Source organism: Oncorhynchus mykiss, chromosome 22 (assembly GCF_013265735.2).
Source record: "Oncorhynchus mykiss isolate Arlee chromosome 22, USDA_OmykA_1.1, whole genome shotgun sequence".
NCBI classification, from domain to species: Eukaryota; Metazoa; Chordata; class Actinopteri; order Salmoniformes; family Salmonidae; genus Oncorhynchus; species Oncorhynchus mykiss.
Window position 1 is genome coordinate 37,118,841 of NC_048586.1, and position 27,763 is coordinate 37,146,603.

A 27,763-nucleotide genomic window follows, 5' to 3' on the forward strand; every position below is an offset into this window, starting at 1 on the left:
TACCTGGCATTACAGTATCTGGTACTGCATGGATGTGATGCTTACCTATTAATACCTGGCATTACAGTATCTGGTACTGCATGGATGTGATGCTTACCTATTAATACCTGGCATTACAGTATCTGGTACTGCATGGATGTGATGCTTACCTATTAATACCTGGCATTACAGTATCTGGTACTGCATGGATGTGATGCTTACCTATTAATACCTGGCATTACAGTATCTGGTACTGCATGGATGTGACACTTAACTATTCATTTTCTCATCGGTGCCCCAATTTAATGCCTTTGCTGACCTTGAAAGATAATCATGACACTATTGCTTATAAAATAATCTTGTCTATGTTATTACCCTTTTAATCTAGGTAACAGGCCTTTACTCTATACCAGTGTTTCCAAACCCTGGTCCTCGAGTACCCCCAACAATACACATTTTCATTGTAAGCCTGGAAAAACACACTCATTCAACTCATTGAAGGCTTGAGGATTAGTTGACAAATTGAATCAAGTGTGCTTGTCCAGGGTTACAGTAAAAATGTGTACTGTTGGGGGTACTGGGGGACCAGGGTTGGGAAACACTGCTCGATACGGCAAAACTTCATAGATAAGACTTGTAAATAATTTTCTCCATTGCTGTTCAGAAAGCGTGATTATACTGTGTCTTAGCCTGGTTAATATTCATGACATTTATTATTTTTTATTTAAAAGGTTGCTTTTGTGTTTATTTTCTTTTTTGGTGTATTGTTTTCAGGACTGTGGATACTGCTGGGTCATTTAAAGCGGTGTTGATGGATATGTACAACACTGTCCCCCTCCAAAACTAACCATATTTGATTATTTCCCACCACACTGAGACAGGTGGAAAAGTTCTCTACTAGCCAATATGTATCCCATGTACAGTCTGTTACAGTGCATTGGGGGCTATGGAGGGGGAAGAGAATGAAGTGCTGCTAGGTATGTACGACACAGTCTCCCTCCAAAACAAAACATTTTTGGTTAGTAGACACCGTACTGAGTATTTCCCACCCAACTTCAGCAGAGACAGGTCAAAAAGCTCTCTCTGCAAGCCAATACGTATCCCATATGCCGTATATTGCAGTGAATGGAGCGGGTGAGGTAAGGAGTCTACAAGTACTCTGCATTAAACCCGTTGCCGAGCACAAGAGACCTATTTCAGTTTTACAGACTTTATTGAGTAATTCCAATAACATATATTTGTATTTTATTAAAAGTGTATTTCTTTAAATATTGCCTACATATACAATAGCTTTCAACATACCAGTATTTTGTGTACACTTTCAAAATAAATGCTGGTATAAGTAATACATTATTAAAAATAAAATCCGCCAAATGATCCTTTTATTTATTCAAATGTAGTTGCAATGCTATGCAAAACAGTTGAAATGCACTAGTTCCCAAAAGTATCATTATTCCCCAAATATAGCATGTCTTTGCAATGGGACTCTTATTCCCTCCCAAAATCAGCGTGCTGCCAGTTTAATATCAAATATTTGTATAATTAGCTGTGATAATATCCTGCTGCTTGTTGAACGGTAATCCCAATGCTAAGGAACCGGTCCACCAAATCAGGAAATGAAAGTCGTAAACTGGGCCTGCGCGGTATTTTATGGGACTGTTTCGGCAACGTTTGACGTTACCGTGAGCAGTTTTGTTTAGTGCTTGTTTTGGCGCAAACAAAATATTGTGTGCGTAGCCTATATTTCTAATTACAACAAATGATGAATATCGATCGGTGTGGCCATTTAGACAGATTTACTGCTGTTGCTGCATGACTCTCTTTTTTACGTCATGCTTTTCGAACCATTCAATTTTTATTAAAGCCTTATAATAAAATAAAATGAACATTGGGATATTCTCATACGTACTTGTTCCTCCCTAGGGGTGGCAGTGTAACGTTATACCAGGATTTTTAATTGGGTCATAAGATGTGTCTTTTTATCTGCCTGTACATTATACATTTGAATGCAGAAATACAGCAATGTTAAATGTACGCTAATTAATGATCTTAACATATACATTAATCAATAAGTGTCGATATGATTTCAGTTCTATTTATTTTCCATGTAATGCTCGCAAATGTGTTCAGGCATTTTCGCAGCCACCTAACTGTACGGAAGAGCAACTGGTGAAAGTGTACAGGGTTTGATGGATGAGCAAGGGATTTTTTTACGTTCTTGAAATAAATATTCTAGCTACATTTTCTTTCTCAACAACGTCGGTTTATTTAAAGAAGTAGACATGCCTTTATTTGCGCAGAATCCATTCGACCAAGATGTTGGTAAGTTGAGCGCTTCATTTGGCATGTTGGTTAGCAGTGACCTAGCGTAACTACCGTAGCTTCGTACATGGCGAAACCTCTCGCCCGCAAGCTAACAACAACAACTAGCCAGCTAACGTTAGCCGGGCTGCATGTCTGTAGCTAGCTACCTTTACGTTCTGACCAAATGTGAGATTATCCACATAGCTAGCTAGTTATGCGGTTTGGTAAACTCGGTAACTAGCTTGTAGCAGACAGTCATCGGCCAGACTTTGTGCTAGCTATGTTAGCTAGTTGTTGTGTCATCACTTTATCGTAATGAACGATTTTCAATAACAAGACTGACTAAACTGCAACAAGCTCACACATTAAACAAGAACAACATTATCTAGCTAGTTAGTTAATTTAGCTTAATGCATTCATGAGTTGGGTTAGTTTTAGGTTTACTGAAAGGGAAGGAGGGTCTTGTATGCAAACGTTGTATGCATATAATATACAGTGCATTCGGAAAGTATTCAGACCCCTTGACTGTTTACACATTTTGTTACGTTACAGCCTTATTCTAAAATTGATTTAAAAATGTTATCCTCAGTCTACACACAGTACCCCATAATGACAAAGCGAAAATAGTTTTTAAAACATTATTTACTTATTTACATAAGTATTCATACCCTTTTCTATGATAATCGAATTGAGCTCAGGTGCATCCTGTTTCCATTGATCATCCTTGATGTTTTTCTGCAATTTGATTGGTGTCGACCTGTGGTAAATTCAAATGATTGGACATCATTTGTAAAAGCACACACCTGTCTATGTAAGGTCCCACAGTTGACAGTGCATGTCAGAGCTGAAACCAAGCCATGAGGTTGAAGGAATTGCCCGTAGGGCTCTGAGACAGGATTGTGTTGAGGCACAGATCTGGGAAGCGTACCAAAAAATGTCTGCAGCACTGAAGGTCCCCAAGAACACAGTGGCCTCCATGATTCTTAAATAGAAGAAGTTTGGAACCACCGAGACTCTTCATAGAGCTGGCCGCCCGGCCAAACTTAGCAATCGGGGGAGAAGGAGATGACCAAGAACCCGATGGTCACTCTGACAGAGCTCTAGAATTCCTCTGTGGAGATGGGAGAAACTTCCAGAAGGGCCACCATCTCTGCAGCACTCCACCAAATAAGCCTTTATGGTAGATTAGCTAGACGGAAGCTACTCCTCAGTAATAGGCACTTGACAGCCTGCTTGGAGTTTGCCAAAAGGCACCTAAAGACTCACACCATGAGAAACAAGATTGATGAAACCAACATTTAACTCTTTTGGCCTGAATTCCAAGTGTCACGTCTGGAGGAGACCTGGCACCATCCCTACGGTGAAGCATGGTGGTGGCAGCATCATGCTGTGGGGATGATTTCAGGGGCAGGGACTGGAAAATTAGTCTAGATCGAGGGGAAGATGAATGGAGCCAAGTACAGAGAGCTCCTTGATGAAAACTGGCTCCAGGACCTCAAACTGGAGCAAAAGTTCACCTTCCAACAGGACAACGACCCTACGCACACAGCCAAGACAACACAGGAATGGCTTCAAGACAAGTTTTTGAATGTCCTTGAGTGGCTGAGCCAGAGCCCGGACTTGGAACTCGATGCGAAAATAGCTGTGCAGTGACGATCCCCATACAACCTGACAAAAGCTTGAGAGCATCTGCAGAGAAGAATGGGAGAAACCCCTCAAATACAGGTGTGCCAAGCTTGTAGCATCATTCCCAAGAAGACTTGAGGCTGTAATCGCTGCCTCAAGGCTGTAAAGGTGCTAAAACAAAGTACTGAGTAAATTGTATGAATACTTTAGGTAAAGCGTTTTCATTTTTTCATTTTTTTTTACAAATTCGTAAAAAAATCAACTTGTTTTTGATTTGTCATTATGGGGTATTGTGTGTAGATTGATGGGGGTGTCATACATTTTAGAATAAGCCTGTAGTGTAAAACAAAATGTTGATCAAGTCAATGGGTCGGAATACTTTCCGAATGCACTGTAGCTAGCTAACCACCTCTAGGGTGAGCAGTTTAGCCATCATCTTTGGAACAGATGCTCTCGTATCTCCCAGTGTCCTTGTAGCTACAATAATACGAATTTCACTCTGTACAGAAATATATAGTTAGCCATGTGTAATGGCTTTATCACAAATAAAATAGTCTATTGGTCGCGTACACAGATTTGCAGGTGCAGCGAAATGCTTGTTTCTAGCTCCCAACAAAAAAAGTGCAGTAATAAAAAAATACCTACCAATCACATAATCCAAAAAGGAAAAAGAAAGCAATTAAGTCAGGTCTGGGATGTCCACATTTATATTGCGTGACTAAGTAATAATACATATGGTCTGAGCAAATCAACACGGTGACTGTGCCATCTTGTATCACAAATCAGATACGGAATAATTGTATTTTCCCAAATAACCACATGTATCTCGGTGTACCACATTTTCAGAGAAAGCCACCAATGAAACCAATACAGTGGAGGACTGGGCTCTGATTATGGATATCTGTGACAGAGTTGGACAGACGCCCAATGGGTAAGTTGAAGTGCGAATTCCTATTTCTAAAATATCAGCATTGTTTCTAAAATGTTTTCATTTTTTGGAAAAAAAACAAAAAAAAAAAACAGTACAGGTTAGGTTATTGTATGGGACAATTTACAAACATTTGAAAGATAATTAGGTAAATTTGTTTTGGTTTCCTTTATTTATTTTTTAAATGAACCTTTAACTTTGTTTCATCTTGATATGCGACGAACATTAATTAATTGAAGGTTAATTGTTGATGTACAAATCGAAATGTACCGATTTTAAGGTTGTAGTTATTGGTGCGGTGGGTTCACCAGAAATGAGGTTCCTGCTGAACAAGTTATAATGCCACTGCTCTAAACTAACTCCAGGACTCAAGTTGAGGTTATTGGTTATGATTTTTTTTTATAGCTATGGCGTTGAATAGCAGTGACTCAAAATGCAATTCATATCTGTATGAAAAAGTATGCAGTCACCACTGGCATTCGCTCTGGATAAGAGTGTCTACTAAATGTAAATACAGTGTTTCAGGAAGTATTCATACCCCTTGACTTATTCCAAATTGTTGTTACAGCCTGAATTCAAAATGTATTAAATATTTTTTTTTAAATAAACATCTACACACACACACAATACCCCATAATAACAAAGTGAAAACATGTTTGCAAATGTATTAAAAATGAAATACAGATCTAATTTACATAAGTATTTACATCCCTGATAGTTAAAAAATACCTTTGGCAGTGATTACAGCTTTGGGTCATCTTGAGTAATCTTGGGTTGTAATAGTAGTAGAGGGAGGGATTTATTTCAGCTTTTATTTCTTTCATCACATTCCCAGTGGGTCAGAAGTTTACATACACTCAATTAGTATTTGGTAGCTTTGCCTTTTCAATTGTTTAACTTGGGTGAAATGTTTTGGGTAGCCTTCCACAAGCTTCCCACAATAAGTTGGGTGAATTTTGGCCAATTCCTCCTGACAGAGCTGGTGTAACTGAGTCTGGTTTGTAGGCCTCCTGGCTCGCACACGCCTTTTCAGTTCTACCCACACATTTTCTATAGGATTGAGGTCAGGGCGTTGTGATGGCCTCTCCAATACCTTGACTACGTTGTCCTTAAGCCATTTTGCCACAACTTTGGAAGTATGCTTGGGGTCATTGTCCATTTGGAAGACCCAGTTGTGACCAAGCTTTTAACTTCTTGAGTGATGTCTGAAGATGTTGCTTCAATATATCCACATAATTTCCTTCCCTCATGATGCCATCTATTTTGTGAAGTGCACCAGTCCCTCCTGCAGCAAAGCACCCCCACAACATGATGCTGCCACCCCCGTGCTTCATGGTTGGGATGGTGTTCTTCGGCTTGCAAGCCTCCCCCTTTTTCCTCCAAGCATAACGATGGTCATTATGGCCAAACAGTTCTATTTTTGTTTCATCAGACCAGAGGACATTTCTCCAAAAAGTACGATCTTTGTCCCCATGTGCAGTTGCAAACCGTAGTCTCTCTTTTTTTGTGGTGGTTTTGGAGCAGTGGCTTCTTCCTTGCTGAGCGGCCTTTCAGGTTATGTCGATACAGGACTTGTTTTACTGTGTTTATAGATACTTTTGTACCTGTTTCCTCCAGCATCTACACAAGGTCCTTTGCTGTTGTTTTGGGATTGATTTGTACTTTTCACACCAAAGTAGGTTCATCTCTAGGAGACAGAACGCGTCTCGTTCCTGAGCGGTATGACGGCTATGTGGTCCCATGGTGTTTATACTTGCGTACTATTGTTTGTACAGATGAAGGTGGTACCTTCAGGCGTTTGGAAATTGCTCCCAAGGATGAACTAGACTTGTGGTCTACAAAAAACAATTCTGAGGTCTTGGCTGATTTCTTTTGATTTTACTATGATGTCAAGCAAAGATGCACTGAGTTTGAAGGTAGGCCTTGAAATACATCCACAGGTACACCTCCAATTGACTCAAATGATGTCAATTAGTCTATCAGAAGCTTCTAAAGCCATGACAAATTTCTGGAATTTTTCAAGCTTTAAAGGCACTGTCAACTTAGTGTATGTAAACTTCTGACCCACTGGAATTGTGATACAGTGAATTATAAGTGAAATCTGTCTGTAAACAATTGTTGGAAAAATTACTTGTGTCATGCACAAAGTAGATGTCCTAACCGACTTGCCAAAACTATAGTTTGTTAACAAGAAATTTGTGGAGTGGTTGAAAAACGAGTTTTAATGACCTAAGTCTATGTAAACTTCCGACTTCAACTGTTTATGCTTCATCACAATTCTATCCCTGAAATCTAAAGACCCTTCCTTGGACTTCATGTTCCTGTTTCTGCTTTGACATGCCCAGTCAACTGTGGGAACTTTTTTTTAAATAGACAGCTGTGTTTCATGTCCAAACAATTGAATTGGCCACAGATGGACTCCAATCAAGTTGTAGTGACATCTCAATGACGATCAAAGGAAATTGGATGCGCCTGAGCTCAATTTGGAGTGTCATTATGTAAAATAAATTTGCATAATTTCACTTTGCTATTATAGGGTATTGTGTGTAGATGGGTGAAAAAAAATATCAATTTTGAATTGCAGCTGTAACAACAAAATGTGGAATAAGTAAAAGGGTATTAATACTTTCTAAAGGCACTGTAACTGTATATTGAAGATGGTATACTTTTGGAAAACTCATGTAGGAATAACCTTCTACTTGAGCCATAATAACCATGTCTCTACCTGCCATTCTTCTCCCAGAGCCAAGGACTGCTTGAGGTCTGTGATGAAGCGAGTCAACCACAAGGTCCCACACGTTGCCATGCAGGCCCTCACCGTGAGTTCTTATAACTTACTTTATTATTAAATGTGGTATTCAAGACACCTGGAGCAAAAGCTGCATATCATTTGGTAGACCGTTGAAAAACCTACTGCTTAACTGTGTAATAGGCTTTATTAAACATGAATAACCTGATGTCAATAGAGAAATGGTCTGCATAGGGTGTGGGGTTAGTGTAAGGTCAGGTGTTTTAGTCTCAGCATGGTGTCAGGCCCTGGAGCTTGTTTAGTGACTGAGATCATAGACACAGTTAATGAGTCATGAATCCTTCTATAGAATGCATAGCAGAGTTTAAACAATTTGTTTGTATAAAGTCTGAGTGTGAATTTATTGGTTCAGGCATAAGCCTCAGTGACACCCTCCAGTCTGACGTAATAAAGTATTTGGGAAGAGTGGTCCATCTCCTTCTGCTCTTGGCAGTTATAGAGCTCTGAGCTCGTAACTCTCCTGCTCTGGGTAGCCAGTCAACCACAGTGTGATGATCCATGGCCCTGGATCCATTTGTTTTACTGCTTTGGTCTGTTCTCTCTGCTGCTTAGAGTTTTTATAGAGTGATGAGGCTAAGCCTCAGACCATGTGAGCCTTCTCTCTGACTCACCATTAGGGTATATAGTCACATGGCTGTTCCATTTTTTTGAATTCTCTCCTCACTCAGTCAACTTTAGCTCCCTCTGTCATAAAATCATGCATCATTTCAATGGTGTTACATTTATTAGTGTTAATACATTTATGTTATTCAATTAAATGTGGAATTGTGGAAGAGAATAAAAGCGTTGGGCTACTTCTCTTGCTGTAATGTGAAACTTCTTCATAAATAATCTAAACTGACTACTGTACTAACCTGGCTTTTCTCCCTGTTACAGTTGCTGGCTGCCTGTGTCAATAACAGTGGAAGAATATTTCACTTAGAAATCTGCTCGCGGGAGTTTGCCACTGAAGTCCGAACTGTGTTGAGCAGGGTAGGGAAGCTGTCTCAAGTTTTTTTTCTTTTGCAATATTTGTGATGAATTGAGGATGTTAAGACTTACACACGTGAGCAAGCATAACAATTAAATCAAATTGTATTTGTCACATGCGCCAAATACAACCGGTGTAAACCTTACCGTGAAATGCTTACTTATAAGCCCATAACCAACAATGCAGTTCAAGAAATAGTTACTCAAATACTAAAATATTTAGTGGGGGGGGGGGGTCAGTGTAAATAGTCCAGGTGGCCATTTTATTCATTCTTATGGGCTGTAGGTAAGAGCTGTTAAGGAGCCTTTTGGACCTAGACTTGGCGCTCCAGTACCTTTGGTAGCTCCTTACAGTCAGATGTCAAGCAGTTGCCATACCAGGCGGTGATGCAACCGTTCAGGATGCTCTCGGATGCTCTCGGTGGTGCAGCTATAGAACTTTTTGAGGATCTAGGGACCCATGACAATTTTTTTTTCAGTCTCCTGAGAGGAAAAATGTGTTGTGCCCTCTTCACGACTGTCTTGGTGTGTTTGGACCATGATAGTTTGTTGATGTGGACACCAAGGAACATGAAACACTCAACCCACTCCACTACAGCCCGCTGATGTTAATGGGGGCCTGTTCAGCCCTCCTTTTCCTGTAGTCATGATCAGCTCCTTTGTCTTGCTCACATTGAAGGAGAGGTTGTTATCCTGGCATCACACTGCCAGGTCTCTGACCTCCTTATAGGCTGTCTCATCGTTTTCGGTAATCAGGCCTACCACTGTTGTGTCGTCAGCCAACTTAATGATGCTGTTGGAGTCGTGCTTGGCCACGCAGCCGTGGGTGAACAGGGAGTACAGGAGGGGACTAAACACGCACCCCTGAGGGGGCCCAGTGAGGATCAGCATGGCGGATGTGTTGTTGCCTACCCTTACCACCTGGGAGCAGCCTGTCCAAGATCCAGTTGCAGAGGGAGGTGTTTATTCCCAGGGTCTTTAGCTTCATGATGAGCTTTGTGGGCACTATGGTGTTGAAAGCTGAGCTGTAGTCAATGAACAGCTTTCTCACATAGGTGTTCCTTTTGTCCAGGTGGGAATGGGTAGTGTGGAGTGTGATTGAGATTGAGTCATCTGTGGATCTGATGGGGCGATTTGCGTATAGAACTGGGTCTAGGGTTTCTGAGATAGTGTTGATGTGAGCCATGACCAGCCTTTCAAAGCAATACATGGCTACCGACGTGAGTGCTTTGGGGTAGTCATTTAGACAGGTTACCTTAGCTTTCTTGGGCACAGGCGCTATGGTGGTCTGCTTGAAACATGTAGGTATTACAGACTCGGGCAAAGAGAGGTTGAAAATGTATTTGAAGACACTTGTCAGTTGTAACACACATGTTCTGACTACACGTCCTGGTAATCCGTCTGGCCCCATGGCCTTGTGAATGTTGACCTGTTTAAAGGTCTTGCTCACATCGGCTACTGAGAGCGTTATCACACAGTCGTCTGGAACAGCTTGTGCTCTCATGCTTGCTTCAGTGTTGCTTACCTCGAAGTGAGCATAAAAGGCACTTAGCTCATCTGGTAGGCTCGCGGCTGGGTTTCCCTTTGTAGTCTGTAATAGTTTGCCAGCCCTGCCACATCCGACAAGTGTCAGTGCCGGTATAGTAGGATTTAATCATAATTCTGTATTGACTCTTTGCTTGTTTGATGGTTCTTCTGAGGGCATAGTGGAATTTCTTGAAAGAATCCAGATTAGTGTCCCACTTCTTGATAGCTGCAGCTCTAGCCTTTAGCTCGGTGCGGATGTTGCCTTGTAATCCATGGCTTCTGGTTTTGGATATGTACGTATTATCACTGTGGGGATGACATTGTGCACTTATTGATAAAGCCGGTGACTGAGGTGGTATACTCAAATCAAATAAAATTTTATTTGTCACATACACATGGTTAGCAGATATTAATGCGAGTGTAGGGAAATGCTTGTGCTTCTAGTTCCGACAATGCAGTAATAACCAACAAGTAATCTAGCTAACAATTCCAAAACTACTACCTTATAGACACAAGTGTAAGGGGATAAAGAATATGTACGTAAAGATATATGAATGAGTGATGGTACAGAGCGGCATAGGCAAGATACAGTAGATGGTATTGAGTGCAGTATATACATATGAGATGAGTATGTAAACAAAGTGGCATAGTTAAAGTGGCTAGTGATACATGTATTACATAAAGATGCAGTAGATGATATAGAGTACAGTATATACATATGAGATGAATAATGTAGGGTATGTAAACATTATATTAGGTAGTATTGTTTAAAGTGGCTAGTGATATATTTGATCATTTCCCATCAATTTCCATTATTAAAGTGGCTGGAGTTGAGTCAGTGTGTTTGCAGCAGCCACTCAGTGTTAGTGGTGGCTGTTTAACAGTCTGATGGCCTTGAGATTGAAAAACAGCTTCTGTCTCTCGGTCCCAGCTTTGATGCACCTGTACTGACCTCGCCTTCTGGATGATAGCGGGTGAACAGGCAGTGGCTCGGGTGGTTGTTGTCCTTGAGGATCTTTATGGCCTTCCTGTGACATCGGGTGGTGTAGGTGTCCTGGAGGGCAGGTAGTTTGCCCCCGGTGATGCGTTGTGCAGACCTCACTACCCTCTGGAGAGCCTTACGGTTGTGGGCGGAGCAGTTGCCGTACCAGGCGGTGATACAGCCCGACAGGATGCTCTCGATTGTGCATCTGTAGAAGTTTATGAGTGCTTTTGGTGACAAGCCTAATTTCTTCAGCCTCCTGAGGTTGAAGAGGCGCTGCTGCGCCTTCTTCACGATGCTGTCTGTGTGGGTGGACCAATTCAGTTTGTCTGTGATGTGTACGCCGAGGAACTTAAAACTTACTACCCTCTCCACTACTGTTCCATCGATGTGGATAGACGGGTGTTCCCTCTGCTGTTTCCTGAAGTCCACAATCATCTCCTTAGTTTTGTTGACGTTGAGTGTGAGGTTATTTTCCTGACACCACACTCCGAGGGCCCTCACCTCCTCCCTGTAGGCCGTCTCGTCGTTGTTGGTAATCAAGCCTACCACTGTTGTGTCGTCCGCAAACTTGATGATTGAGTTGGAGGCGTGCGTGGCCACGCAGTCGTGGGTGAACAGGGAGTACAGGAGAGGGCTCAGAACGCACCCTTGTGGGGCCCCAGTGTTGAGGATCAGCGGGGTAGAAATGTTGTTGCCTACCCTCACCACCGGGGGCGGCCCGTCAGGAAGTCCAGTACCCAGTTGCACAGGGCGGGGTCGAGACCCAGGGTCTAGGGTGTCAGGTAGGGTGGAGGTGATATGGTCCTTGACTAGTCTCTCAAAGCACTTCATGATGACAGAAGTGAGTGCTACGGGGCAGTAGTCGTTATCTTAGCTTTCTTGGGAACAGGAACAATGGTGGCCCTCTTGAAGCATGTGGGAACAACAGACTGGGATAGGGATTGATTGAATATGTCCGTAAACACACCAGCCAGCTGGTCTGCGCGTGCTCTGAGGGCGCGGCTGGGGATGCCGTCTGGGCCTGCAGCCTTGCGAGGGTTGACACGTTTAACTGTTTTCCTCACGTCGGCTGCAGTGAAGGAGAGTCCGCATGTTTTAGTTGCGGGCCGTGTCAGTGGTCATTTACTCCAATGTTATTGGATGAATTTTGGAACATATTCCAGTCTACTAGCAAAACAGTCCTGTAGCGTAACATCTGTGTCAGACCACTTCCGTGTTGAGCGAGTCACTGATGCTTTAGTTTTTGCTTGTAAGCAGGAATGAGGAGGATATAATTATGGTCAGATTTGCCAAATGGAGGGCGAGAGAGAGCTTTGTCTGTGTGTGTGGAGTAAAGGTGGTCTAGAGTTGTTTTTTTCCTCTGGTTGCACATGTGACATGCTGGTAGAAACGAGGTAAAACAGATTTAAGGTTGCCACCATTAAAGTCCCTGTCCACTAGGAGCACTGCTTCTGGATGAGCTTTTTCTTGTTTGCTTATGCCCTTAAACAGCTAGTTGAGTGCAGTCTTAGTGCCAACATCGGTTTGTGGTGGTAAATAGATGGCTACGAATAATATTGATGGGAACTCTTGGTAGATAGGCTGTAGACCACACTATCATAAGGTACTCTACCTCAGGCGTGAAATACCTCGAGACTTCTTTAATATTAGACATCGCGCACCAGCTGTTATTGACAAGTAGACACACACCCCTGCCCCTCGTCTTACCAGAAGTAGCTGCTCTGTCCTGAATACCAAGCCAGCTCTATATTATCCATATCGTTGTTCAGCCACAACTCGGTGAAACATAAGAAATTAGTTTTTAATGTCCCATTGGTAGGATAGTCTTGATTGAATATCATCCAGTTTATTCTCCAGTGATTGCACTTTGGGCAGTAGGACAGATGGTAGTAGCGGTTTACCCACTTGCCGTTGAATTCTCACAAGGCAGCTCGACCTTCCCCTGTATCTCCATCTTTTCTTCACGCGAGTGACAGGGATTTGGGCCTGGTCTTGGGCGCCATTATTATCATTCAGCTGGCTCTTTGTGTCAATGTTTTGTTTGTATCTACCTCTGTCAAATAAGTAGCCTAATAATAATTATTACTATTCCCAATGCAGGCCCACAGCAAGGTGTGTGACAAGCTGAAGGGGATGATGGTGGACTGGTGTGATGGGTTCCAGAAAGATCCACAGCTCAGTCTGGTCAGTGCCACCATCAAGTCTCTGAGAGAGGAAGGGGTCGTCTTCCCATCCTCTGGGTCACAGGTAATGTAGTCAACAACCTATCGTCTATCACCCTAACCCAGTGTTGCCTCTATCATTGTATAGGCCAGGCAGTTTCCTCTCACTACTAACTCTGTTACCCCCTTCCTAAAATAGTTTGTTTTTTATTTGTTTCATTTGATAATTTTGGTGCCAGATGGCCTGGATGTGCCTCACCTGGAAAATAAAACCGTTTGAACCGCAATGTCTTTAAAAAAAGTTTATTTTTTAAATTATTTTTTAACTTTTACCCCTTTTTTTTCTCCCCAATTTCGTGATATCCAATTGGTAGTTAGTCTGGTCCCCCATCGCTGCAACTCGCCCCCGAACTCGGGAGAGGTGAAGGTCGAGAGCCATGCATCCTCCAAAACACAACCCTGCCAAGCCGCACTGCTTCTTGACACACTGCTCGCTTAACCCGGAAGCCAGCCGCACCAATGTGTCGGAGGAAACACTGTCCAGCTGACGACCGAAAACAGCTTCCAGACCCTTGGCCCACTAAAAGGAGTCGCTAGAGTGCGATAAGACAAGGAAATCCCGGCTGGCCAAACCATTCCGGGACCCGGACGACGCTGGGCCAATTGTGCGCCGCCTCATGGGTCTCCCTGTTGGCTGGCTGTGACATAGCCTGGGATCGAACCTGGGTCTGTAGTAACACCCCAAGAACATATACTACCCACCACTGCGACCTGTATGTTCTCCTTGGCTGGTCCTCGCTTCATATTCGTCGCCAAAAACACTGGCTCCAGGTCATCGATAAGTCTTTGCTAGGTAAAGCTCCGCCTTATCTCAGCTCACTGGTCACCATAGCAACAACCACCCTTAGCACGCACTCCAGCAGGTATATTTCACTGGTCATCCCCAAAGCCAGCACCTACTTTGGCTGCCTTTCCTTCCAGTTCTCTGCTGCCAATGACTGGAACGAATTGCAAAAATCACTGAAGTTGGAGACTTCTATCTCTCTCACTAACTTTAAGCGTCAGCTGTCAGAGCAGCTTACCGATCTCTGCAGCTGTACAAAGCCCATCTGTAAATAGCCCATCCAACTACCTACCTCATCCCCATATTTGTTTTTATTTTTCTGCTCTTTTGCACACCAGTATATCTACTTGCACATATATCATTCCAGTGTAAATTGCTAAATTGTAATTACTTTGCCACTATGGCCTATTTATTGCCTTACCTCCTTAATTAATTTGCACACACTGTATACAGATTTTTCTATTATGTTATTGATTGTATGTTTGTTTATCCCATGTGTAACTCTGTTGTTTTTGTCGCACTGCTTTGCTTTATCTTGGCCAGGTCGCAGTTGTAAATGAGAAGTTGTTCTCAACTGGTTGGGCTATTTACAGATTGGTTATGTGCAGGTGTGATCTGTGAGCTGCTCTGACAGCTGGTGCTTAAAGCTAGTGAGGGAGATATGAGTCTCCAGCTTCAGTGATTTTTGCAGTTTCCAGTCATTGGCAGCAGAGAACAGGAAGGAAAGGCGGCCGAAGGAGGAATTGGCTTTGGGGGTAACCAGTGAAATATACCTGCTGGAGCGCGTGCTGCGGGTGGGTGCTGCTATGGTGACCAGTGAGCTGAGATAAGGCGGGGATTTAACTAGCACCGACTTATAGATGACCTGGAGCCAGTGGGTTTGGTGACAAATATGAAGCGAGGGCCAGCCAACGAGAGCATACAGGTCGCATTGGTGGGTAGTATATGAGGCTTTGGTGACAAAACGGACGGCACTGTGATAGACTGCATCCAATTTGCTGAGTAGAATGTTGGAGGCTAATTTGTAAATAACATCGCCGAAGTCATGCATTGGTAGGATAGTCAGTTTTACTAGGGTATGTTGGGCAGCATGAGTGAAGGATGCTTTGTTGCTAAATAGGAAGCCGATTCTAGATTTAATTTTGGATTGGAGATGCTTAACTTCTTGGTGACTGGAGGGCAGTATTGAGTAGCTTGGATGAATAAGGTGCCCAGGGTAAACTGCCTGCTACTCAGCCATAAAAGCTAGAATATGCATATAATTAGTATATTTGGATAGAAAACACTCAGAATGATTTTATTTTTTTTTTATTTCACCTTTATTTAACCAGGTAGGCTAGTTGAGAACAAGTTCTCATTTGCAACTGCGACCTGGCCAAGATAAGGCATAGCAGTGTGAACAGACAACACAGAGTTACACATGGAGTAAACAATTAACAAGTCAATAACACAGTAGAAAAAAGGGGAGTCTATATATACATTGTGTGCAAAAGGCATGAGAAGGTAGGCAAATAATTACAATTATGCAGATTAACACTGGAGTGATAAATGATCAGATGGTTATGTACAGGTAGAGATTGGTGTGCAAAAGAGCAGAAAAATAAAAATAAATAAATAAAAACAGTATGGGGATGAGGTAGGTGAAAATGGGTGGGCTATTTACCAATAGACTATGTACAGCTGCAGCGATCGGTTAGCTGCTCGGATAGCAGATGTTTGAAGTTGGTGAGGGAGATAAAAGTCTCCAACTTCAGCGATTTTTGCAATTCGTTCCAGTCACAGGCAGCAGAGAACTGGAACGAAAGGCGGCCAAATGAGGTGTTGGCTTTAGGGATGATCAGTGAGATACACCTGCTGGAGCGCGTGCTGAGTTTCAAAAACTGGTTGAATTATGTCTGTGAGTATAACAGAACTCATATGGCAGGTGAAAACCTGAGAAAATCCAACCAGGAAGTGGGAAATCTGAGGTTTGTAGGTTTTCAACTCATAGCCTATCGAAGATACAGTGGGATATTGGTCATGTTGCACTTCCAAGGCCTTCCGCTAGATGTCAACAGTCTATAGAACCTTGTTTGATGCTTCTACTGTGAAGGGGGGCCGAGTGAGAGAGGACTGAGCCAGGATTCTGGCAGATTGCCATGAGCTCGTGATGCGTGGTCATGTGAAAGTTAGCTTGCATTCCATTGCTTTTCTACAGACAAATTAATTCTCCGGTTGGAACATTATTGAAGATTTATGATAAAAACATCTTGAAGATTGATTCTATACTTCGTTTGACATGTTTCTATGACCTATAATATAACCTTTTTGGAAGTTTCTTCCGTCCTTTCGGCTGGACTTGCACGAGTGTTTGGATTTGTTTACCAAACGCCCTAACAAAAGGAGCTATTGGGCCATAAATGATGAACTTTATCGAACAAATCAAACATTTATTGTGGAACTGGGAGTCCTGGGAGTGCATTCTGATGAAAATCATCAAAGGTAAGTGAATATTTGTAATGTTATTTCTGACTTATACAATATAACGGATATCTTTTCTGCTTGTTGGTCTCTGAGTGCCTTACTCAGATTATTGCATGGTATGCTTTTTCCGTAAAGTTTTTTTTAGATCTGACTCAGCGGTAGCATTAAGGAGAAGTTTATCTAAAGTTCCATGTATAATAGTTGTATCTTTTATCAATGTTTGAGTATTTCTGTAAATTGATGTGGCTCTCTGCAAAATCACTTCATGTTTTGGAACTACTGAACATAACACGCCAAAGTAAAATAAGATTTTGGGATATAAATATGCACTTTATCGAACAAAACATTTGTGTATTGTGTATCATGAAGTCCTATGAGTGTCATCGGATGAAGATCATCAAAGGTTAGTGATTAATTTGATCTATTTCTGCTTTTTGTGATTCCTCTCTTTGGCTGGAAAAATGGCTGTGTTTTTCTGTGACTTGGTGGTGACCTAACATAATCGTTTGTGGTGCTTTCCCTGTAAAGTATTTTTGAAATCCGACACTGTGGCTGGATTAACGAGAATTGTATCTTTAAAATGGTGTAAAATACTTGAATGCTTGAGGAATTTTAATTATGAGATTTGGCGCCCTGCACTTTCACTGGCAGTTGGCGGGGTGGGACGCTACCATCCCAAATATCCCAGAGAGGTTACTGTGAGTCTGGAAGGAGAGTTTACAGTCTAACCAGACACCTAGGTATTTGTAGTAGTTGTAGTTGTCCACATATTCATAAGTCAGAACCGTCCAGAGTAGTAATGATGGACATGTGGGCAGCGATCGGTTGAAGAGCATGCATTTTATTTTGCTTGCTTTTTAAGAGCAGTTGGAGGCCACGGAAGGAGAGTTGTATGGCATTGAAGCTTGTCTGGAGGTTAGTTAGCAGTGTCACAAAGAAGGGCCAGAAGTATACAGAATGGTGTCGTCTGCATAGAGGTGGATCAGATAATCACCAGCAGCAAGAGCAACATCATTGATCTATACAGAGAAAAGAGCCTGCCCGAGAATTGAACCCTGTGGCACCCCCAGAGACTGCGAGAGGTCTGGACAATGGGCCCTCCGATTTGACACACTGACCTCTGTCTGAGAAGTAGTTGGTGTACCAGGCGAGGCAGTCATTTGAGAAACCAAGGCTGTTGAGTCTGCCGATAAGAATGCTAGCAGAAGGGGATTAGAATTCCGTTTGTGATTGTATTTGAGGGACAGTCTGGTACTCTATTAATTTGGTTGAAATGGTGGGCTGAGTGTCCTATTCTATATTAAAGGCCCAATGCAGTCAAAATTCTGTTTTTTCCTATTTTGTATGATATTGTACAACAGCTGATGAAACTAACCCTGTAAAACAGTTAAAACATTTGATCAGTGTTATTTCCTGATAGTTGCTGGTTGAAAATACAATCTACACAAGACCTTCTAATCAGCCGTTTTGCTTGAGAAATACTGCAGCAAATACCTTAGTTATATGTCAAATTGCGTGACTAAGATATCTACAAAACGTAAATGAATGACCGATTTCTTATTTTAGATGAATTCTGACGCTACGGCGTCTCAAGATGGACAAACAGTACTTTTGCTGCTTTTTTCTTATTTTTCAAGCAAGGTCTTTTAAGGGAGTATGTAAGCACATTTGTTTGGTTCGCCTAGCTGAGTTTGGGTAGCCGAACCAAAGCATGCTGACGCCTTTACTCGCTCTCAGTTTACTACCAAAATACTGCCTGTAAAGCCTGTAGTACCTATCAATCCCTACAGGTGGCATCAGTCACAGCTAATCCCAAATCCCCTCTGCTCTGGAAGGCTTCTCTCTAACCAACCACCTCTTATCAACAGGGGTCCAGCCTAAAGGGCACCACTCCAGCTGTTAGTAAACCATCTGACGATGACGACCTAGCCAAAGGTACAAATAATATCCAACAGATTCTAGAATACCACATCATATTACATTATGAATTGTGCATGTTGATGAATTAATTAAAACATTTATTAGACACATTAAAATCATTGAGAAGGACACAGTGTAGAGCAGTGTATTTCAATTTTGTTCCACTGCCTCTGTCCTCCTCCCATCTGCAGCCATCGAGCTGTCCCTGCAGGAGCAGAAGCAGTATGTGGAGACGCGACCTCTCACCGTGACCGCCGATCCCCCCTTCAATACCAACGGTGGCGGGGGTAGCAGGGATTCCCGGAAGTTGCGGGCGCTCTACGACTTTGAGGCGGCCGAGGACAACGAGCTCACCTTCAAGACTGGAGAGCTTATCCTCGTCCTGGACGACAGGTAACTAACGACATGCTGCTATGGAAACCTGGCTCTGACCCATATGATGGCCTGCTGTATAGGCAAATATGGGAACAAAAGTTCTTCAGTTACATGTCTGTTGTTCTGCAATGCATGCATTCATTTAGTTTACAATGGGAAGTGTTTACTTACAAGAATGTTTGAACTGATTTAATCATGTTGATGCCAAAGTGACCCAAACTGGTGGAAAGGAGAGAACCACAGAGGAGTAGGTCTCTTCCCATCCAACTTTGTCACGACCAACCTCAACGCTGAGCCTGAACTAGGTACGTTTCCCCTCTTTTCCTGTCCAGTACCATACCTCACTCCTGTACCACCATACGGAGAGTCTTTCTAGTCAAGTGTTTGGTTTCATGTTTTAAATCCTGACTCTAAAGTGGCTCTGAATAAGAGCGTTAGCTAAATGTGTAAAATTTAAATTCCTCTCCTAACAGTAACGTATGTGGAGAAGACGCCAGCCCCGGAGGAGCCCAGCATAGAAGCCAACGTAGAGCCTGAGCCTGTCTTCATAGATGAGGTGGGTGCTTCTACGTACCGTACCTACTGCATGACCGTCCATACATGTAGGCCTAAATCATGTTGTATCATCATGTATCTTTTCTTCTTAGATATAATCAGTCCACCATCAGTTTTGACCGTTTGACCATTGAAAACCCTCTTCATCAGTCTGTCAGTTGTAACTTAGTAAAGCGTTTAGAATGGTTGATAAAGTCTGACATGGCTTGTTATACAAAGTTGTAATGTAACATCGTATAACAAGAATCTTTCTCCCCATCTCGCACCCCCCCTTTCCCTTTTTTCTCTCTTCTTCCCCCTCTGTTCCTTCCCTTCTCCCCCGCTCTCATCCCCACCTTTCCCTTTTTTCTCTCTTCTTCCCCCTTCTTCCCCCTCTGTTCCTTTCCTTCTCCCCCTCTCTCATCCCCACCCCTCTTCCTCCCTCCCTCCCTCTCTCTCATCCCCACCCCTCTTCCTCCCTCTCTCTCCTTTCTTGCTCTCCCCTCTCTCTTCCTCCCTCTCTGTCTCTGCAGGAGAAGATGGACAGAGCGCTGTATCTGCTCCAGAACACAGACCCTGCTGATGCAGCACCTGACTGCCAAGAGCTGGTCCAACTGGAGGGTATAAAACAATGACATAATGCTCTGATAAATCCTAGTAGCCATGCTCACTGACACTGCAGTTGGACTATTTTCTAACACAGACACACAGTCTCACCTGATCAATGCTTTACCCACCCAGGTGCTTGTGAGCAGATGAATCCAATGATTGATGACAAGCTGGAAGACATTGACAGGTAAAATGAATTTAACTGTAGTATAATTAATTATTCATATTGGACTATATTTTCAATTGTATGTTAGAGGCTATACTATTTTATGTCAGTTTTATTTCTATTGGTTAGGCATGTGTGTTGTACAGAGTTATTCAAATTGTATGTATTTATACATACTTGATATAGTTTATATTGACTGTATCTGGATGACCGCTACGATCATCAGTCTTTGTCCTACTAATGTCGTGATGACCTCTATCTCCACCCCTCCCACTCTCTCTCCCTCCCTCCCTGGCAGGCAACACTCTGAGCTGTCTGAGCTGAATGTGAAGGTGCTGGAGGCCTTGGAGCTCTATAACAAACTGATGAACGAGGCACCGTTCTACACAGCCTACTCCAAACTGCAGTCCCAGCAGCAACCGCAGCAGCAGCCCCAATACGCACCTGCCTCCCAAGTCCCCATTCAGGTCAGGAAAAACAGACCACTGTCACATACACTACTTGACCAAAAGTATGTGGACATCTGCTCGTCGAACATCTCATTACAAAATCGTGGGCATTAATATGGAGTTGGTCCCCCCCTTTGCTGCTATAACAGCCTCCACTCTTCTGGGAAGGCTTTCCACTAGATGTTGGAACATTGCTGCAGGGACTTGCTTCCATTCAGCCACGAGCATTAGTGAGGTTGGGCGATTGCCTGGCTCGCAGTCGGCATTCCAATTCATCCCAAAGGTGTTCGATGGAGTTAAGGTCAGGACTCTGTGCAGGCCAGTCAAGTTCTTCCACAACAATCTCAACAAACCATTTCTGTATGGACCTCGCTTTGTGCACGGGGGTGTTGTCTTGCTGAAACAGGAAATGGCCTTCCCCAAACTGTTGCCACAAAGTTGGAATGACATTGTATGGCATTGGCATTGCCATACAATGTGGCATTGTATGCTGTTACGTTAAGATTTCCCTTCACTGGAACTAAGGGCCCTAGTCCGAACCAGGAAAACAGTCCCAGACCATTTTTCTTCCTCCACCAAACTTTACAGTTGGCACTATGCATTGGGGCAGGTAGCACTCCCCTGCCATCCACCAAACCCAGAGTTGGCCATCAGACTGCCAGATGCTGACACGTGATTCATCACTCCGGAGAACGCATTTCCACTGCTCCAAAGTCCAATGGCGGTGAGCTTTACACCACTCCTGCCGACGCATGGCATTGCACATGGGGATCTTAGTTCGCTCGTTGCAAACTAATTTGCCAGAATTTCACCCGTTAGACAAAATACGGAACGTTTCTGTATTTCACTAAAATAATAAACGTTTTGTTTTCGAAATTATAGTTTCCGGATTTGACCATATTAATGACCTAAGGCTCGTATTTCTGTGTTATTATATTATAATTGAGTCTATTATTTGATAGAGCAGTCTGACTGAGTGATGGTGGGCACCAGCAGGCTCATAAGCATTCATTCAAACAGCACTTTCCTGCGTTTGCCAGCAGCTCTTTGCAATGCTTCAAGCGTTGCGCTGTTTATGACTTCAAGCCTATCAACTCCAGAGATTAGGCTGGCAATACTAAAGTACCTAATAGAACATCCAATAGTCAAAGGTATATGAAATACAAATAGTATAGAGAGAAATAGTCCTATAATAACTACAACCTAAAACTTCTTACCTGGGAATATTGAAGACTCATGTTAAAAGGAACCACCAGCTTTCATATGTTCTCATGTTCTGAGCAAGGAACTGAAACGTTAGCTTTCTTACATGGCACATATTGCACTTTTACTTTCTGCTCCAACACTTTGTTTTTGCATTATTTAAACCAAATTGAACATGTTTCATTATTGATTTTATTGATGTAAAAGTATTCGGCCCCCTTGAACTTTGCGACCTTTTGCCACATTTCAGGCTTCAAACATAAAGATATAAAACTGTATTTTTTTGTGAAGAATCAACAACAAGTGGGACACAATCATGAAGTGGAATGACATTTATTGGATATTTCAAACTTTTTTAACAAATCAAAAACTGAAAAATTGGGCGTGCAAAATTATTCAGCCCCTTTACTTTCAGTGCAGCAAACTCTCTCCAGAAGTTCAGTGAGGATCTCTGAATGATCCAATGTTGACCTAAATGACTAATGATGATAAATACAATCCACCTGTGTGTAATCAAGTCTCCGTATAAATGCACCTGCACTGTGATAGTCTCAGAGATCCGTCAAAAGCGCAGAGAGCATCATGAAGAACAAGGAACACACCAGGCAGGTCCGAGATACTGTTGTGAAGAAGTTTAAAGCCGGATTTGGATACAAAAAGATTTCCCAATCTTTAAACATCCCAAGGAGCACTGTGCAAGCGATAATATTGAAATGGAAGGAGTATCAGACCACTGCAAATCTACCGAGACCTGGCGTCCCTCTAAACTTTCAGCTCATACAAGGAGAAGACTGATCAGAGATGCAGCCAAGAGGCCCATGATCACTCTGGATGAACTGCAGAGATCTACAGCTGAGGTGGGAGACTCTGTCCATAGGACAACAATCAGTCGTATATTGCACAAATCTGGCCTTTATGGAAGAGTGGCAAGAAGAAAGCCATTTCTTAAAGACATCCATAAAAAGTGTTGTTTAAAGTTTGCCACAAGCCAGCTGGGAGACACACCAAACATGTGGAAGAAGGTGCTCTGGTCAGATGAAACCAAAATTGAACTTTTTGGCAACAATGCAAAACGTTATGTTTGGCGTAAAAGCAACACAGCTGAACACACCATCCCCACTGTCAAACATGGTGGTGGCAGCATCATGGTTTGGGCCTGCTTTTCTTCAGCAGGGACAGGGAAGATGGTTAAAATTGATGGTAAGATGGATGGAGCCAAATACAGGACCATTCTGGAAGAAAACCTGATGGAGTCTGCAAAAGACCTGAGACTGGGACGGAGATTTGTCTTCCAACAAGACAATGATCCAAAACATAAAGCAAAATCTACAATGGAATGGTTCAAAAATAAACATATCCAGGTGTTAGAATGGCCAAGTCAAAGTCCAGACCTGAATCCAATCGAGAATCTGTGGAAAGAACTGAAAACTGCTGTTCACAAATGCTCTCCATCCAACCTCACTGAGCTCGAGCTGTTTTGCAAGGAGGAATGGGAAAAAATGTCAGTCTCTTGATGTGCAAAACTGATAGAGACATACCCCAAGCGACTTACAGCTGCAATCGCAGCAAAAGGTGGCGCTACAAAGTATTAACTTAAGGGGGCTGAATAATTTTGCACGCCCAATTTTTCAGTTTTTGATTTGTTAAAAAAGTTTGAAATATCCAATAAATGTCGTTCCACTTCATGATTGTGTCCCACTTGTTGTTGATTCTTCACAAAAAAATACAGTTTTATATCTTTATGTTTGAAGCCTGAAATGTGGCAAAAGGTCGCAAAGTTCAAGGGGGCCGAAGACTTTCGCAAGGCACTGTATATATAATATTTAAAAAAAATGTTTTTTAATCGGCTGATTAATCAGTATCAGATTTTTTTTGGTCCTCCTATAATCGGTATCGGTGTTGGAAAATCATAATCGTTCGACCTCTACTATGGAGATTGGAAGCTCGATTTTATACACCTGTCAGCAACGAGTGTGACTGAAATAGCCAAATCCGCTAATTTGAAGGGGACACACATACGTGTGTGCGGCCTCGGTGAAGGCAGAGAAGCTATGCCAGTGTCCAAAATGGCATCCTATTAATTGCCTAGTTAAATAAAAAATATCATATGGTGGGCTCTGGTCAAAAGTAGTGAACTATAAAGGGAATAGGATTCCATTTCAGATGCAGACCATGTGTGCTGTTTGTCCATTATGATGGCTGTCAGTCCCTCCTTGGAGACGAATGGGAGATTCCAGTGGTCATGCTTGGACTGTTTTACCACCTCACTTTCTGCACTGCAAATCAGTTTAGAAACAATCTCTTCCTTGTTGTGTACCTGGCTGCACCTGTAGTAATGTTGGTTGTATAGTTTAGTGGAGTAATGCAATGTACACTGTACTATGAAATGTGTTTTACCCAATTTCACATTGAACTTTCTCTTTTTGCTCCCCTCCTCCCTCTCTCAGGGTTACCCAGGTCAGCCTGGTGGTTCCTACATGCCTCCAGGGATGCCCCAGGGCCCCCCAGCCCAGCAGGCCTACATGGGCTCTGACCAGCCCGGACCCCTCCACTCACTCCACCCTAACGTCACATCTCCCAACGGTCAGCCAGCACAGCTTCCTTACAGGTAAGCCTCGTACTTTACAGGGTTACACGTCTCCTCTGTATACCGGTACTTTACAGGGTTACACGTCTCCTCGGTATACCGGTACTTTACAGGGTTACACGTCTCCTCGGTATACCGGTACTTTACAGGGTTACACGTCTCCTCGGTATACCGGTACTTTACAGGGTTACATGTCTCCTCGGGAATACCGGTACTTTACAGGGTTACACGTCTCCTCTGTATACCGGTACTTTACAGGGTTACACGTCTCCTCGGTATACTGGTACTTTACAGGGTTACACGTCTCCTCTGTATACCAGCCCTGACTAGGCAACTAGCTAGCTAAATGGCAGCCATTTTGTGAGGTCGTTCTTGTGTCTGGATGTTTGTGTTTTCAGACATGGATTTGTGAGTATTACATTTTTGGGGGTGGCATTGCTCCTGTGTTGAGGGTTAAATGTCTGTCTTAATGCTTGTGTTAGGCAGTAGGTGGCTAATATTGTACCATTCTGTCTTTTCACCGCAGTGTACCATATGCACCTGCCGGATACCCTCCACAGATGGGTGTGGCCCCACAGATGGACATGTCGGCCTATCAGAACGCCAACCTGCCTCCAGCCTCCTATCAAATGGCTGCTCCATCGCAGCAGGCCCCACACCAGCAACAGGCCTACTATCAGCAGCCTCTCCTATAAAGGCAGGCCGTGCAATACTATCAGGGCTGTCTGAGTGAGAAGCAGCATATCCCCACCAACAGACACAGTACAATGACACAATCCTCCCCCTCTTTTGTCCTTTATGAAAAGATTATGGCAATGGTATGAGGTATGCTTGTATAGGCTTGTGTCCCAAATGGCAACCTATTCCCCATGTAGTGCTCTACTTCTGACCAGGACCCATAGAGCTCTGGTCAACAGTAGCACACTATTTGGGGAAGAGAGTCATTTGGAACACCGCCTAGATTGTCACAAAGGTCAGTGTCTTTCTGAGAGGTGTGGAGCCCACAGGAGGAGACCAAATGCCAACCTACCACCCACCCACCACGGCCTGTTTGGAAGGGATGAATGTTTTGAAACAGTATGTGAAATAAGTACTTTTCCTTGTCTTGGTTTGCCTCTTTAAAACAGTGAAGGGGGCAGCTCATCAGCTGATCATTTCCAAACTGCTTCATTAATGTTGTGTGTATTTGTCCTTGTTCAGAGATATCTTTTGTTTGTTTGCTTTTTAATCATCTTCTATTTTTAAATGTTTGTTTTTCTGTTCACCGTCTGGTTTGGTGTCTGTCTGGAGATCAGTCCAAATGAAGGAACCCATGGCTGGCCAGGACCAGGGTTCGAGTCAATTCGAAATGGAATTGACCCCAACCCTGGCCAGGACTTTTCTATCCCCCTCTCTAACAGCGTCATCCACTTTAGTTGACCCTTCTTGGGGCCAAAGGTTATGGAGTGCTCTAGGTATGTCGTCTTGTTCTATAATCAGTACCATGTTTTATTAGATACTATGGTACAGTTAGAGATTAGCTTCCCATACACTGCCTGCCTTGCAACACTCTTTGGGTGTTTAATATGTTCTAAGAGTGACACATTTTATCATTTTCATTTCTGTGCAACTTCGATGTGATTTTGTTATGAAATGAACTGAAGTCATTGTTAAATACATTTAGAATTGTGACCATGCAGCCTTTCCAAATTAATGCTATTGTAGGTTTAGTGCACATTTTCATACACAACTTTTTTAGTAATGCAAATGTAATCTAGCCTGGGTGCCTGTCTGTTTCTACTCTATTGCCAACTCCTTATGGAATTTGTCATGTTTGCCTTGACAATGACAACAATGCAGTTGGCAAGACAGCATAAACAGATCTGGGACCAGGCTAAATGGAATCTTCAGATTATAGGGTTGTTGATTAGCAACATTCATGTGCCAAGGCTCTTGGCAACTTGGTAGATGTCCTATATACCTTGAGTAACAAGTTGTAATCGCAAGGAATAAGAGATTGATTGGAAAATGAGCCAAGTCCTAGCTATATCTTTCTATGGTCCTTCTTCACTCACTCTTCTGTTGAAAAGGCTTTTGACCATCGACGTTAGTAATAGATGTTTGTAATTATTAAATTAATATCGGTGTGCTTTTCATGTTTCTGGGCTGTAGGAGGTCACGTTTTCATATAAATCTTTTGTGGAAATAATGGTTATCTTTGGAATGGCTGTTTGCTCTGCATTTGGACCTTTAATTAGAAATTGTAAATGACATCACTTGTATATTATCTTTCTCTGGATTATATCCATATGATCAGCTATTATTTTATGGTTTATAAATGTATGGTATGCTTTCCCCTTTAATACTTTTTGGTTTTACTTTATTTGTGTCAGAACAAATGGCTACCGTTAGAACTGGCTCATTGATAAATGTGTGAATTGTACAAAGTTTTATAGCTAGAGAACTGTTTGGCCTAAAATGTTCATCTGAAATTAATGAAACTGTTGGGTGTAACCGAGGACCAGATTTATTTACTCCCCCCCCCCCTTAGCTGGATAGTCTACTCTGACTAAAATAATAACTGTGTCCACTTTATTCTTTTCTTTATCTGCATCTGAAAAGGTGTTGTAAATTAGATGTAAAATATCTTCTGGCATTGTCGGTATTGCACCTTAACTTTGTAAACAGTTTATTTACCACTGGATGCCTTGTTTTCTTTAGAAATAAAATCAAAATGGAAACATCTTTGGGAAAGGAATTGACCCTGAAGCTGCTGTATATCTAGAACTCTATATATTTAAAAAATATTCCAGGGAGTGTTCCCATTCAGTACTACCGATTTATTATAACTGACTCCATGTTTTGTTACTTCAAGATTTCTCTGTGTTATCATTGTAAATCCTTTTGTAACACCGTCAACTCTAATATTCTTTAAAATAAAATGTACCTGTGTTCACAGCTTTCTACTGATGGATGCAGTTTTTTTCATGTTGCAATATGTGTTCTCTGAAAACTCAGATGGACATCTTGTAAGTGTGTGCTGTTTGAGGGGATACTTTTGAGTCGTTCGAGAACAGTTCAATGACACATTTCTGATGTAGAAAGATAATAAAATGAATGTCTATATGCAACACAGATGCTGTATCTTAATTTGACCCAGTTTCTCATAGCAGGAAAATAATCAACTGGAAATGAGAATTATGTAAATTATCATTATTGGCCATTTTTTTTGTAGGGGCTGAATTTTTTTCCGTTGGGCTAATCATGTCTGAAATTTAAAGTGTAAATTACAAACTTTGGACACCTTTTAAACTTTGAATACACTACAAGTTTGCATTTCCTGCT

The 27,763-nt window shown here is 42.4% G+C and overlaps 1 protein-coding gene across 2 annotated transcripts; it reads left to right on the forward strand.

Annotated features, from left to right (window-relative positions):
* Positions 1–2,094: 2,094 nt before the first annotated feature.
* LOC110501811 (signal transducing adapter molecule 2) lies at positions 2,095–27,410 on the forward strand. 2 transcript variants are annotated; one of them, XM_021579646.2, is made up of 14 exons: positions 2,097–2,301; positions 4,756–4,840; positions 7,581–7,656; positions 8,523–8,618; positions 13,228–13,374; positions 18,465–18,531; positions 18,708–18,909; positions 19,102–19,196; positions 19,365–19,447; positions 19,959–20,046; positions 20,167–20,221; positions 20,499–20,667; positions 24,300–24,460; positions 24,966–27,410. In XM_021579646.2, exons 1-14 carry the CDS (start codon positions 2,262–2,264, stop codon positions 25,132–25,134), a joined length of 1,533 nt encoding a protein of 510 aa, XP_021435321.1. In that variant the 5' UTR covers positions 2,097–2,261; the 3' UTR covers positions 25,135–27,410. The 2 variants fall into 2 exon arrangements, with proteins under 2 accessions (XP_021435322.1, XP_021435321.1); XM_021579647.2 differs by lacking the exon at positions 8,523–8,618 and having other exon boundaries at positions 2,095–2,301.
* The last annotated feature ends 353 nt before the right edge of the window (positions 27,411–27,763 follow it).

Coding starts and splice junctions, on each gene's coding strand:
- LOC110501811 (XM_021579646.2), top strand. CDS start 2,262: ATGCCTTTATTTGCGCAGAATCCATTCGACCAAGATGTTG. Junction 2,302..4,755: donor TCCATTCGACCAAGATGTTG/GTAAGTTGAGCG, acceptor CCACATTTTCAG/AGAAAGCCACCAATGAAACC. Junction 20,222..20,498: donor AAGCTGGAAGACATTGACAG/GTAAAATGAATT, acceptor CCTCCCTGGCAG/GCAACACTCTGAGCTGTCTG.